Below are 16121 nucleotides of genomic sequence, written 5' to 3'. Positions count from 1 at the left end.
GAACTCTGGTAATTCAGGCTGAAAATAATTTCATAACGAGCGTTTGAAAGAAGGTACGACATTTTTTTAAGCAATGTACTTCTTGTATCATGATTATTGTATTGTCAAAGTGGAAATGGAAGACTGAAATGGTAAAAGATTAAAAGTAGCAAACTTATTTCCTTTTTTCTCCCTGAACATGTGAAGTTATTTTTTTTTACTACATATTTTCAAATCTAAATTCAAGATTTATATATATAAAAAAGAAGACACACATGTACATTATTGGAAATTGAAGATATTCATTCACCCCTTTCTAGAAAAATGGATTGATGAAAAAGGCTCGAAATGTGATCAAAATGAGAGAAAAACATTCCAGAAATGCTCAGATTTTTACTGAAAAATGACCAAAAGTAAACTCAACCTACCTTTTCAACTTCTTCATTATTTGAACTCTCAGTTGAAGTTGACGAGGTTTCTTCTTCATGCAAAGACACTTCAGGCATACTTTTCTTTTTATACTTTAAGTATGACTTTGCATCCTTCCCAGGAGTCTTGTTTTCTTTTAAAGCATTGCTCACTTCAGAATTGTAATCGTACACAGTATTTACAGATTTCTGATCTCCTCCACCTTTTCCCTGAGTTTTCACAGCTGACGGTTGCTCTTTTGATGCGTTCCTGGAAAACAGACTCGACCAGCCCTTTCTAACTGTTACATCCTGCTGCTCGGTCTTCTTAGCAGTATTGTCTTTACTATCACTTTTCTTTGTGGCTACGTCTTGTTCACTGTATGGCGAATCACTATGACTGTTCCTTTTTGAGCACCTCTTCTTCCCTTTTAATGTGTGCGATGAAGCTGTTTCCGCTTCCTGTTCCTCAAATTTTGTACCATTTTCTTTCACTTCGTCACCTTTATCCTCCAACCAACTATTCCCTAAGGTTAACTTATTACTACTGGTATTTAAATTAGCTTTATGCTTATCCGACGATCCTCCGTTACTTTCAGCATCATTTTTAACCTTAACCTCATTTTTGTGCGTAGAAAGCTTGGATTCTGACTCCCTTTGTTTCTCGAACGGAACGTTTGATGAATTCACTGCAGATGCCATTTGAATTAATGTACATTTAAGGATTCTGTCCGACTCAAAGAATGCCGCAGCAAGAACGCAGAAGAGGAGGAAAACCATGAAACTGACAGCCGTGTAATAAAGCAACGGCTCCCAAGTTGGACGAGCTACAACATTAGAACAAGGCACAAGGACATACGGGGGCAGAGTTGCAATTAACGTGTAATTAATTACTGGGGTTAAAGAAAGACTAGTATGTATAAAAAGAGTTCTTTGTATCCTGGCAAGTGTGAAGTCGGGTGTGAAAGCAATCTCAATCCTTTTACTAGCATTGGCTGGTAACTCAAAGGGGTTACAGTTCAGCACACGGAAACCATATCCTTCACACGGTAATCCGTTGATATAAAATCCCGATATATACAGAGGTAGCTCTCCAGTATTTCTTGCGGTGAAAGATCTTTTAACAGATAAGTTAGAAGTTGTAAATTTTCTGACTCTTTCTTCTGTAAAATTAGAGAGACAAAGTCAATATTACTAAATTTGAAATACAGAATTACAAATATTACATATTTCAAGAAATATCAATGGTCATATCAAATTTTTAAAAATATAGTTCTCTTTCGTAAGTGGTTCTTATTACATTTCACCCTAATTTTATAAGACTATCAAGCCAAAACATTATGGATATGCATCATCATATTGTTAGTTAAGAAACACTCAAAGTTATTAATTCACTTAGTCTCTTCTGGTAAGCACTTGTTCATTCAAATGACCTTTTTGATTGAGAAAATGCTACTAAATGCTCCCTTTACAATACATAAAAACATATATCAGAAGTGCAAATTCTTAGACCTCATACATAAATTTAAATAAATTTCTAAATCACTTTGCAACCGAAAATAAATTAAGTCATTGTTACATGCCATCCAAATGAGGAAAGTGTATTCAACACTGCTGAAAAATAAATGAACAAAAGTTACAAACAAAAACATTTTCACATGAATTATCAATCAGGAAGTAAAAAGTGAGATTTTTTAAACTGAAATATCATTAGTACTCACTTATTTTAGAAATAAACACAAAAATCGCAAAACTGTGTTAGTTGCAAAACAATAGAATTTTTATTTGCATACTGATGGTGACACAGCCACTGTTCAGGAAACCTGTTTGGCATCTAGTCCAGTGCTTGAAGTGAGGGGCACAGAATGGTATCCCCCATTTAGCAAAATTTTCACCAAGCATTGCCCTCCCGGTTTTCTCATTGTCACCATGTTAAATCATAGGAGCATCCCCCTAACAACTTCACGGATCAACCAAACATCCCCCAGCTAACATTTTTCCACTTCAGGCGCTGATCTAGTCTATTGTTTGGCAATGTGGATCAAATACAAAAATATACAGGGTGTATATTTTTCAGCAAGTAACATATTTGGTGTCTATAAAAAAGAGCATGTTTGTGCTATGAATTTAAAGCATTCAACTTACTTTCACAATCCTTTAGATGCTTCTCAGACAATTCAAACAGAAGAGGTGTTGTTGACCCAGGCTTTCTATTACCCAACTTAAACTGTGCATGTCCACCTCGACCAGATACACATACAGCTTCTAGTGCCGTTAAATTGTTTCTGGAAAGAAAAATATAGATTTAGAAACAAGACAGAAATAATTTTAAAACTATCCATACACAGTGAATGAATTTGCATCCCAATATGGCTGTACTTTTTACAAACTTACTTACACTGAATCAAAAAGTACCAGATATGAAAAGTACATTCCTCATCTTTCAATTTCATTTCAGTGTAACATAGGAAATGTTTTGCAATAAAATTATTACTATTACATGAAATTTATAAGACACTGTAAGATATCAATGTATACATGATGTGGGACACCATACATAGGCCAAACGAGACGCACCGTTGAGCAGCAGCGGAATGAACATCAACATAATATCCGATTATTTCAACTGGAAAAGTCAGGACTTGCGGAACACAGCATTACCAAGGAACACAATTTTATTTGCCGACACCAAAATAATAGCCAAATGTGCCGGTTACTGGGACCGACGGGAAAAGGAAGCCATAGCCATATGACGGGAAAGCACCAATCTCAACGGGTACGTAGGACTCCAGCTCAGTCACGCCTGGAATCCACTCCTCCGTAAAACGAAGACACCAGCCAATGAGAACACCAGGATCCAGCGAGCCAATAGGAAGACAGAATCCAAACTCCGCCACATTATAGTCACGTATATCAACCTACACTTGTCTCCATTTCTACATTCCCTGAAGATGAGAGCAATGTATGCCCTCGAAATGTTGGAAGCCAACTCCAATTTACCCTGGCTGGTAACCCGAGAACACTTGTTTGAATATACATTGTTTTGTGGATATGTAAGTATTTTTCGGGTAGACATTTAAAATTATTTATTGCCTTACTAATTGTCTAAAAGTCCACATGTTAAAAAACCAACACTGCACAAACACACCACATACTAAAATGACATTTTGCTGCACAACATGCATGCACGATCAGGTTAATGCAGGGTCCAACAAAGTCAGGTGAAATGGCAGAAGCTACGAAGGGAGGAAGGAGGAGAATTGCCCTTCTTTTGACAACTTGTAAGGTAAATTGTAACGCAATGTAGTATAATAGGTTCACGGTTGTTTTGATTCTCTTTTGATAGGTTTGATTTGATTTAGTTTATTCTACTTCGCGTTTTGTGCCTCTTGGCTAATTTGCGAAGATGCGCATGAGTGATTAAATTATGAAATTGATGTTAATTACCTATCTCCGCATAACCGCCAAACAAATATCTTTAGATACAATGATAATTTCACATGTCTTCTTTAAGATTTTTATAAAGAAAAAATAAAAGTATAGTTTTAATAAGTGCTACTATGAATTTGGCTGCACAGACAACTGGCAAGCAATTAAGTTTATAGTAAAATCTTCTAACAATATTCTCTACTGCTGCAATAAATAAAGCTATAAACACAATCTGAAAGTTTAAACTAATTAAAACAATTCAGTAACAAATAACCTACCTTATAAATATCACAGACGAAGAACGAACTGCACTGAAAGGTGTAAAGCTTAGTTTTACTTTACGATATTCACCAGGCTTCAAAAGCATTATTGTACTATTTACATGGGCCTTTACCAACAGAAGCTTTTCTAATTCAGACTGGCTTTCTGAGTCTGCTCCATCAGTTTTATTTCTTTCTTCAACTATTGCAAAGATTCCATGTGATACTTCACTTCTATAGCAATTCGGAGGAAGTAATCTGAAAATTCAATAGTTAAAAATAATTACCAAAACTGCAATACTAAAAAAGCTAAAATACTAATAGTGTACAGTTAACATCCAGGGTTTAAAAAATTGTGATCTTTATATTGTGAGTTCCTAGTACAGTAATGCAGTGGAAAATTTGTTTTGGTGCAGTGTATGTTTCCAAAGTTTATAATGAAATTAACAGAAACAGGTAGAGTTTACACATGAAGGCTGAGCTGATATGACCTTGATCGATAACCAGTATCAAATTTGATACCTCTACCGATTACCACTGATACCAATACTTCAACACCACAGTGATTTCCAAGTTGTTCAGAATAATTACAATTACATATTAATACGAGGGCAAATCGAAAAGTCTTTGCACCTAATTTTTTTCTAGCTTGTTATAAGTGTTATTACAAAAGCGAGATATACGAGCGATGCAGTAGGCTTTTCTTGGAATGGCCCTATTGTAACTTCCGATTTCTTCCATGGCACGGTGCTGTTATCAGTTGGCAAAGATGGCCGGAGTGCTCAGGCGAAGTGTGCAGTAGTGGTGCAAGGAGTTCGAAAATGGACGGGAAAATGTAGAGGACAATAAGCGATCGGGCCGACCTCGTTCCTCGCTGACACCGGACATTATCCGTTGATGAAATGGTGAAAGCTGATCGACAATCTAATAAAATGTGCCATTTTATGTGAACAGGATTGTACATTAAATGGTGAACAAACAAAATGGTTACAATAAACTGGATAATTTACATATATCCTGGTACAAGATGATAAAAATTAAATGCTTTGTATGAAAAATTCCTATTCTAGAAAGCCAGACACCCACAGCAATGAGACACTATGCACTAACAATGTGTCTCCCAACCGAAAGCTTCTCGGCAGACCTCGGCCCTTCAAAGGGCCATTGTAGCACAGTATATGTATAAAAAAATCCATTTTACTTGAAATAATAATAATAAAAATACCTCATCAATTTCGGTAACTGCACAACACAAAATCAGGTATTTATTTTGGGATTAGGATAGAGATCACAGTGCATTATGTACAAATGCCTGTCAAATTTAGACCATGTAGTTCCAACACCTGATTTCAGGCTAGTTCATCAAAAGTTACTTGTGCTGATCTGATACTTTATATACCTCTCTATATAGACATACAACATCTTCCTTACCTTTTAGGAATGTTAGACAAAACAACACTTGCTTCTGGATACAATGAATCTATCACAATCTGCACAAGAACAGGGAAATCGGACGGATTCTCCACTGTTAAGGTTTGATATGATTCATTTCTGATTTGTGTCAAAGGAAACACCACCTCTCTCCTCCTGAAGAGTTGAGGCCACACCATGGAGGCTTTTGTGCTGAACACGTGTCCCTTCACTTCATTTGTATCCAGTTTCATCACCATTTTGTTCCACTCTGAGGAAGCAGAGGCCTTCAAGTACAATGAGTACATGTTGTTGACTATTGCTGTGTCAATATCGCCTACATGGTGCGGTAGAGATATCCCATTCAGCCACTTGCGACCAACTGAAATACAGAATTTGAAGTGAGCAGACATTTCAGTTATGACTAAATATTTTATAAAATTAATACTTCCAAACTCAAGCTTTTCAAGTATAATATAGGAGTCAACAAGTTATGAGCTCATGGCTCGTAAATGAACTTTAAAATAAAGATATGGCTAGTCAACTTACAGGCAACATAGTAACAAACGTATTCTGTAAATGAAATGAAAGCGAAGTGTTACTTCAGGGTTTTCTAACATTTGTCCTCTGGTCATATGTACTTCTCATTTAACTTTTATCCTTAAGAAAAAGATCAATGCTACGTGTATATATCTGTTTGAAAATTATCTCCACTATGACTGGAATACACAGGGGATAACGTTACAGCTAATCAGTAGAGGCACATATTTTTGGTAACTAAAAAAGCAAAATTTCGGTACAAAAACAGAGTCGATTTCAGGTTCAAAAGCGGTAAATAAAATTAAATTTTGGTGTTATAGTGGTGAATAATCACATCAAAAGTGCTATATAAAATGACATTTTGGTTTTAAAATTGAAATATTTACAGCAGAATTAATCAATTTTCCGTGAATTGCATAACTCACAGGATACTTCAGACTTCAGACAGTGTCGCATCGGTATATAAACGGTAAATTTCGTGTTTAAGAGTCAATTTCGCATTATTTCGTGACAAAACAGGGTAGAAAAATGCACCTCAGACCTTTCAGAAACATGAAAAATGAACATTACAGCATGTTATTTCATATTTCGTCAAAAACGAAATTTGCATGCCTCTACTAATCAGAATTGCACCTACTTAGCTGGGAAGACTATTATGAAACAGAACAGCACTAAACTACTTCACTATTGAATAGGTTGAGAGTTAGAAGCATTTTAAGTACTGCAGTATATCTTGGATCTCTTACTGCATCCTTTAGATGTGAACAAAGAGGAAATGTAATTTTTAGTTTCAATAGTATAACCGGCAAAAATTATTAATTGATTGATTTGCTTTACTTTACTTCGCTTCTTGTACCACTTTTGGCTAATTTGCAAAGATGAGGATGAGCTATGATATGATGAAATTGATGAATGGACACTCGCAAACATCCATGCTCTGGCCGGGATTGGAACCTGTGACCCCTGGCATTGTAGCGTGATGCGCTAACCACTCCACCACGGGGGCCAGCACAAAAATTATTAAGTCACTTACCCTGTGAGGTTGTTGGTATACCAGTATAACATTCTTCTTCAGAGCCAGAATGAGGGCTAAAGTATAACTTTCCTACAAAGCTTGTTGAATGAGGATTGATGATGGGCTCTGTGCCCTCATGTCTATAATATAACTTGTTATCAGGTGGAAAAGCAGTTATGTTGATTACTTTCATAGCGTGGTCAAATGATGAATGTATGTGGATGTCCTGACTTGATAATTTGCCCTGGATGAAAAAAAAGTGGAAGAAATGAGTCACACTTTTAACTGTTATCAAAGTTAGACACTGCTATGATTAACACAAAATGAAATAAATACAAACATATACACACTATACCTAGTCATATAAATTCTGTTACAAAGTTAATAATGAACTACAGGCACAGTGAGCAAGTTAATGTATTAATATTTGGATGTTACAAAGGTACAGGTCTTGCCAACACAAAGCACCAATCACTGTTCAAAATGGCCACCTCTGGCCTTCACAAAGGCCCGAAGTCTCTGAGGCCAGTCATCAATCGCAGCATGCATGGTCTCGAGGGTAAAGTCTGCCACTGCCTTCACAAGAGAACGCTTTAGACTCGCAAGGTTTGGATGCCTCTTCCTACAGACCATGCCCTCCAAAATGGACCACAACCTTTAGTCCAAGAGGCTGAGGTCAGGGCTGCTGGAGGGCCAATCAGCCGGAGCAATGAAATCAGGCACATTCCTCTGAAGCCACTCCTGTGTGGTCCTTGCCTTGTGGGCTGGTGCTGAGTCCTGCTGGAAGTTCCATGGCTCATTGTTGAACATGGTGCGGGTAAAGTGGCTCCAACACTGTCGCTTGGTACACTTTTGCAGATGTTTTCACACCATGTTCACAGAAGTGGAGGTTAGTTGTGCCAACGTACGAAACCTCTCACCAAACCATCAATGAGGTGGGATGATGGCCTCTGAGGATCCGTGGCGTGTTTTCACGAGCTTCCTGGCACGGTTGTTTTGACGATTGTAAGACTCTTCAATCGTGAAGATCTTTTCGTCCGTGAAAAGGATCCTCCTGTGGCCACCATTTGCAGAACGCTGAAGGAGTCTTTTTGTTTTCTGCTCCCTCTGGACCTTAAGCTGAGGAGTGAGGAAGTGACCAGTACTTCTCCGATAAGCGCTGAGTCCTAGGTCACTTGGGAGCACACACGACATCGGCATTTTCGAAATGTTTAGCTCTTGAGCCATCACTGCTTGTTTCCTGACAGGATTTTGTCGAATACGCACCGTCACTGCTTTCAAGAGCTTCTGGCTCCTCACGCAGCAAGGTCTACCTTTCCTGGGGCGGTCCTCAATTGTCCCTGTGTCACAGTATATGTTGATGGTCTGATGCATGAACATCCTGCTGATATTCAGCTTTTTCAGGGTGTTGAAAATATCCGATGGTGATTTGTGAACTTCGTGCAGTGCGATTACTGCCACACGGTTCTCGTATACACCCCACTCCATTCGACTCGCAGTGAAATTCACCTTTCCGCTAGCACAGCCAAATACACAATGATACTGGTTGTTGTTTGATCCAACATTGCGGGGTTACCTTGCCAACCAGTGTTGCCATCCCTGTCTAAACTTTGTAACAGAATTTATGATATGACTAGGTATTCAGATATGGTCTTGGAAATCTGGACCATGTTAAGTAAATGTATTGTAGAATTGTTTTAACCTACTTGGAATCTTCCAAGATTTGTTTGAAATTACTAGGGAAGAGATTTTAAGGTGCAGAACCTTTCCAAAAATATAGCTGTTTTGATAACGATCATTTGAGATATGTATTTTACGACATGAAATCAAGTAAAATGAACACACTTTGTTGCACCTTTTTGTGAGATTTGCACATGTATCCCCATCAGCACCCTTTTCCTTCCTTTTCTTTCATGTTTTGTTAAAAAATTGGTGAAAAATTAATGATTTTCATTCTTCTTGAACAGCTACATAAAATCCTATAGTCTCATTTTGGAGAGCAGAACGAGCTACAAAATGGTATAATATAATCATTGCAGACCCAAAAGTTCCAAAGAGAATGTAGCAAAAACCATGAGAGAAATTTCAACAAAACTTATTTGGCAGAACCACAGTTCTCTCTCTATGATTACGATGATGAAAAGTGATCATGTATTACAGCCGAAGGTATTTAAAAGAAATAGAACTTCCAATTAATTGTTGTTATATCATTATTGTGACCAGGTCAACTCAAATCTTCAATATTTACTCTCATTTTAGTGCATTTTAAAATATAAATTAGAGAAATAAAATAATTACACAAAAGATCTTATTTGTAAAATGACTGAGGCTACACAAACCATTTGCAGTAGTAGTTGCAGGGGAAAAAATCAACATGGTTGATGAATTAGCTTTTAGGAGCATGTCACTAGTTTCCTTTAATCAGAAAAAAAAATGGGACCACAAAATGGCTCAAATGAGGATACATAATTTTCTCCAGCATTCCTACAAAGCAATAGATACTCTGATCAATGTACTTACAGGAAAGCTATTATGAAACAATGGTGATCTGGGGACAACCTCAATGTTTCCTTTGGCCACTCTCATTTTAATGGGTAGAACAATTTGTTCAAATTGTGTGTCTATGAATACATCAGTGTTGACAACACCTTCTTGTGTAGATGCAGTCACTTCCAGATGGAACACTGCATAGTGATGTGGCTTCAGTATCAGCTGAAAAAAAAATAATAATTACAGAGAAATTTTGCAAAAACATATAAAAACTATTGTTTTTACATGTATACTGCTGTTCACATAAAGTGGACAGTTGAATCATGAGCCACTTTATCTGAACATGAGTGTTCAATGTTTCTGATTTACTGGTAACAGCAACAAAGGCTAAATTCTCACCGAATCAACAAATGACAGGCAACACTTGCCACTTGACGATTTCACCAATTGAACCCAGACTAGTGTGGCCTGTCATGCTGCTATGGTCTGAAATCTCCCTCAAATGTGATTTTAAAACATTTTGATGAATCTGCACATAACAACCAATAAAAATAGTTCCATAGCATAGCATGGTTTTAATAATTTCTTTATACAAAAAAATGGCCACATTTCCCCTGGTGTCAGCTGTAACAGGTGTGCATGTGTGGTTTCTTTAAACAGACCATTCTATAACCAATAACGATATGAAACTTGACCATATCACAACTAAAAACTTACAAAATTTGCATTGCCTTTTCCTCCTACTTAATTTCAAACTTACTGTTTTTGTCATGTTACTGAAGTTGTGCCTATTAATAAGTGTTGATGTATTGCCTTCTTCAACCCCCAATAACTCCACACTTCCCTGAAGAAGATTGGTCTCCCAGCTTTTTAATCTAACATCCACGGGATTACTGTTTATCACCATGAAGTACACATCCTTCTTTTGTTCACTGCCAACTGTTCCCAGGTCAATAATCCCCTCCATTTCACTTTCAGGAACAAACTGAAACAAAGCAAATATCACCACCATCAATACGTTGACATCAACCATTACCCTGAAGGTACCCATTACCTCAAGAATCGTCTCTTTTCTACATATGATGATACTCGCGTGTTACACTGTTTACAGAATCACTATATTCAACAATACATGTTCACGTGACGGAAGCTGAGTTTCTTTTGTACAAAATTGAACACCCTTCAAGTTCAAAAACAGCATATAAAATGGCATTTTGGGGATATGGTGGTAATAAAAATCTCAGATTTGGTTTGAAAACTATATTTATGTATCGTATAAATTAAAAATCTTATTCTAATAGCATATTCATATACTTCACAAAGAATGTATCTGGGTAATTCTCTGCAAATACGATGACATAAAGGAAATTCTATCATTTTTTTATGAGAAAATAAATTATAATACTTTATTTCTGGAGCTAAGCTGATATCAATGCATACTTTTATTAACTCCTATCAATATATCCTATTTTACTCAGCAATTTAAATTAAGCTATACATGCTATGTTAGAACATAGCCCTTACAATGCAATATAAAAGAGGTTTTGTTCTTATTTATGTAGTTCTTGGAGCTGTATTGAATTTTCTTTACTTAAGTCCATTTTCCATCTAACATTTTGACATAGAACTGACCAGTATTTCAAGATTTTACATGAGTCGATACTTCAGACTAAAAAAAAAGAAGCTTTTTGGCAGTAAATAAAGTTGAACTTGCATAATTTCATGAAAAAATATGGTAAGAAATTGTACCCAATAACTTTTAAAATTCAAAAAACGAACATTACAATGTGGAATCTCATATTCCAAGTTTCCTTCAAAAATAAATTATGAATGTTGCCCCCAGCCCCCTATAAGTCAACATCGGTGATACCGGTATTGGAATATATCTAAATTTAATCCTTAATATCTGTCAATGTATACCCCAGGTACCCACCCCTCTATGGGTTTGAAAAATGTGCAACTTGAAGTAGTTCTATACCAGAAGGGTGAATTTCATGACTAAATTATTGAATCTTTCTCTCTCTCTATCCCTCCCTTCCATACATTGATATGGTATTGCAACAAAGTAATCCATTTACAGTATTCTTTCCCAGCATTTTAACTATTCTGAAGAACAGTTACCGTATTTACTCATGTATAATGTGCATTTTTTTCCAAAATTTTTGCTCCCAAAACTGTGGTGCGTATTATGCATGAAATAATTCGGACAGGCAACCTGAAAACGTACAGGGTCATTCCTTGATTTTGTGACACTTGCATTGATTTTTCATGTCTACGAAACCCTATCATGTTATATATTGTTTTAAAGCTTAAATCCTGCAGCTTCTGAATATGGTAACAGTATTACCTACAAGATAGTGCCACTAATGTGAAATGCGGTTGAAATAATTTTATCACAAAATGAAGGAACGTTCTGATATTTATGGTACTTTGGATGAAGGAAAAAATAGGGAGAAAGAAAATAATAATTAAAATGTATTACTGGCTAAATATTATAAATATAAAAAGCAAGAAAAGCAGTGCCATTCTGGCGGAAAACGAGAATGCACCTCCCGTCACATGTGATGCGTATCAGCGGTATTTGTTGGGCAAGAAATAATAGAAATTAACTTCCTGAGCACTGCCCATCCATAACGTAAATTTATCTCGCTTTCTACTATTACAGAATAAATAAGGTGGTCGAAGAGTGAAAGCTTTGGGATGCTAAACACAGTGGAGGGAGAGGAAAAAGCTGGCATGGGATGGTGGCTTAATATTTTCACAAGAGGATATTCTCGTCTTGGTCCACATAGCAACAGGTGAATCATTGAATAGGTATGATGTCATTCACTCTTGATCGACATAAAAATACTTTACGACCTACAACTAAGAGAGACATTTCTTGAAACTGGATTATACTGCGCATTATATGCGAGATACAATTGTTTGTCCCACCCTACCCTACGAAAGTGGGTCCCGTTAATCCCTTATTGACATTCACAGCAGGTCTTGCTTTTATCCTTAGAAATTCATAATCATATTTCTATCCCGTTGTTAAACAATTTTTGACATAATATACCCCTAAAATGTCGATTGTGTAGTCATTTCTTACAGACACGTGAGTTTCACCCCTCCCATGTGCTTTCCCGCTTTTTACGTCTCCCACATTTTACATTTTTTTTTTTTTTTTATTTACGAGCCCCTGAAAAACGTAAAATCGGGGTTTGACTATTTGGTTTATCTGCAAACTATAAACTATAAATATTCTGTCAAGCTTTCAAAGGTTTTTCCTAAAAATTGGCAATTGGATTTTAACATATTTGCATTCTCAGCAATAACATTTTCCAAATTAAATTAAATGCTTACCTTTATTAGCCTACCATTGTAGCATAAAAGAGGAATGGAAACAGTTGATATATTTGTAAATAACTTTAAATAAGATTCAAGTTGGAAATCTGTTGCCACAGTTTCCTTGTTTAGAGAAATTTGAAACAGTTCTGTGCTCTCATCTGGCTTCAATATATTGGCAGAAAAATTGTGTATCTGCAAAAGGAGAGGCAATGAATTAAGAACTTATTATGTAACAGGTGCTTCTACAAATTGCAAATCTGCATTTAGAATATCACAACAAATTTTGCACATATAATTTTGATACACACGGCACAGAAATTAAAATGAAATGTCAAAATGTTTTAATCCTTTCTTAAATAACTTCAAATTTCAGATCCATGTTCATTTTGTGAAGTTACTGACAACAGATTTCAGACAAAGTATTGTAACTAAACAAACATTCCAAAAATTGGGATTTTCTGAGAGCAATACTCACATAAAAAAAGAAAATAAGCATGTACATAAAATTCAAGTTGATAACATCACAATACACAGATAAGCATTAAAAAAAATTATCTTTGAAATGCTTGTACAGACATTTCATTGCTTATATGAAGCACCAATCATATTATTTCAGTTTGCACTTAGAGAAATTAAATGATGCATCACACAAACTTTGTCATATCATAGACGAAAGTTTCTAAATATACAGGTAAAAAATGAACTTTCTTATTTGTCGTGCTTACACCTATGTCAGACGTAAAGCACACTTACACCTCCATATCAGATTAGCAAGGATATATGCTGGCAATAGTCCTAATTGTAGAATTAAGATAGACAAAATAAGCATACATTCCAACTTGACTAATTTCTCCCTTCTGTACTAATGTGTGCATGTTCAACCTCTTCACTTGCACATCTGAATTGACAAACTGAATCACATGAATATGGCTGAAAATGTATTGTGATTTGCACAAAATATGTAGGATCAATTTTGCAGAAAAATATTTCAACTCACCAGAAAGAATGGCTGGGCTTCTTTAGGAAGTGATAAGTTATATATCACCACAGGAACTTTAAATTTGTTTGTTACAGAAAAATTTCTGACCTCAATTTTGAACCCAGTATCTGTGCAAAACTGGGTGGTAGATAAATTGAAATGCAAACCTCCTTCATAAACTTGAGATATGTATGGGACAGTTAATTTGTACTGGCTGCTCTTTCCTTTCACTACTATCTTGCCAGATATATGCTTTGACGAAACACTGTGTCTTGCTGTAATGAAAAAAAACAAAAAAACATTGGAATTACAAAGTACAATAAAAATATAGGTTTTACATATTGTTAATACATATAGTAGTAACTGCATTTGGTACAATATTCTTTACAACAAAAGTGCTATAAAATTCAACAATTAAGATACTCCATCAACACAATGAAAAAATGAATAGTTGATGACCCTCCTTAATAAATGGTTGAATTGTTCTTTAAGTCCACATTATGCACAGATAGGCTACCTGGACCTACTGTTTAAAATGGAATCTGAACCACCCAATCTGCACAAACGTATACAACAGCACTTAACCAATGCAAAAAAATCCCAACCCACTACCAGACTAGCAAAGCACCTCAAGTTTAACAAACACAGGATCCAAAATGTTTCAGTCAGGCATACAACACTGATCGACACAAAAATCAAAGAGACGCACGCAATTATGCACTTAGGACACGATCTGCATATTTGGCTCCCGCTTTTGCAACAACTCAAACCTATTATGCGCAGCAGACAAACTGGCTACACCAGCGCTCCTAGCGGCAAGTGGGGAAATGACAGGAACCAGAAGTCAACCCAACAGTGAAACATTGAGTTCCCAAGTGGATGATGGCAGGGGGCACCAAAATTAAGAGAACATTTACAAGTAAGTTTCGTGGAAATAATTTAGTAACTTACTTACATCTTTATGTTTTGTAAAAATAACAAAATATAGTAGAATACAGTGAAACCTCGATTTTACGTTTTTCAGGGGACCAAGCTGAAAAAACTTAAAGTAAGGGAAAATGTAAAATTGAGGTAAATTTTATAACATTTTGCTATGTTGGGATCATGAAGACAATGTATTATGCAGGAAAATGTAAAATCCGGGAACGTAAAATCGGGGTTCCACTGTATTACAGGCATTTTATAGATAATATATTGTAGCAGTACAATTATCAGTAATTGTACTAATAAACTGGTACACTTTACTGTAAATGAAAAATAAATTTTTCGAAGAAAATAAAATTGTACATGAAAACAGGTAAAAAGAGTGAAATAAATAATAATAATAATAATATAGCGAGAGGAGGGTCATCATCCCCCACACCCCTCTCTGTGGTGATTTGCATGCATATTTGATTATTTTACACTGTTTATCCAAGTCATTTGCAACTGGTACTAGTAATCCTCATTCAGAACAAACATCCATGTCTTACCCTGGATTCAAACCCAGGGCATATCATTAGGTTAACTGCTCAACCCTGGAATCTGATATTTCTTGTTACTTTCTCCTTACTGTTTAACACAGTGGTTCCCAACCTTTTTGACTCGCGAAGCCCTTTCTAGAATAAATTTCTATGGCTGAGCCCCTATAGGCCTACCGTACCCTATGTCTTACAAGCTAATGGTGTTTAGAAGTAATGTTATGGAGCGGAGGAAGAGGGGGTAGATAGTAAGGGAATGTAAAATAGAGAGGTATCTAAACAATTGCACAATGTCCATGCAATGAAATTATATTTTAAAAACTTTGAGCTTTTGAGCAGCTTCTGTATTTTGTTTAGCTAAGCAGAGAATCCCCCTTCACAGAGATATGTAGTTGAGAAAGGCAGTAATACTAATTTTGCTTTCTCAGACAAGATTTTGAATTCCTCTTGTAAATGCAGCCAAAACTCCGGTAGACTTTGGTTTTGAAACATGATTTTTAGTTTGCTGTGAGATGTCAAATCTATGAGGACCAAGTATTCTGCTGAGTTTAAGCTAGGTGGTTTTCTGTATGCGCTAGACACATTCAGTACCCATTTAAAGTCAGTACCCATTTCTCTATATTTTTTCTTGAACCTTGATGTTATTTTCATTCAAGAAGCTTTTTGCAAGAGGGAAGCAATCAATATCTCCCATCTCCACGCACTCCAACTAATACACAAGTTTCCTCTTAAAAGAAGACACTTTGGCATTTGCATCAAAATCTGAGGCAGTTTTTCCTTGCAATGGTAGATTCATTTTCTTCATTTTGCTAAAAATGTCTG

The 16121-nt window shown here is 36.0% G+C and overlaps 1 protein-coding gene across 1 annotated transcript in view; it reads right to left on the bottom strand.

Annotated features, from left to right (window-relative positions):
• Tmem131 (Transmembrane protein 131) overlaps positions 1-16121 on the bottom strand; it is a 77365-nt gene that overhangs the window by 22110 nt on the left and 39134 nt on the right. The window contains exons 11-19 of the mRNA XM_083143580.1: positions 13858-14114; positions 12876-13052; positions 10291-10515; positions 9561-9752; positions 7059-7284; positions 5507-5867; positions 4094-4333; positions 2532-2671; positions 408-1549 (exon numbers count right to left, since the gene is read on the bottom strand). Of these exons, the coding sequence (XP_082999706.1) occupies positions 408-1549; positions 2532-2671; positions 4094-4333; positions 5507-5867; positions 7059-7284; positions 9561-9752; positions 10291-10515; positions 12876-13052; positions 13858-14114 (2960 nt within the window). The remainder of the gene's footprint in view (positions 1-407; positions 1550-2531; positions 2672-4093; positions 4334-5506; positions 5868-7058; positions 7285-9560; positions 9753-10290; positions 10516-12875; positions 13053-13857; positions 14115-16121) is intronic.

Source organism: Lepisma saccharinum, chromosome 1, assembly GCF_977018435.1.
Source record: "Lepisma saccharinum chromosome 1, izLepSacc3.1, whole genome shotgun sequence".
Classification (NCBI taxonomy): Eukaryota; Metazoa; Arthropoda; class Insecta; order Zygentoma; family Lepismatidae; genus Lepisma; species Lepisma saccharinum.
This window is presented reverse-complemented; position numbering and strand designations above follow the sequence as displayed.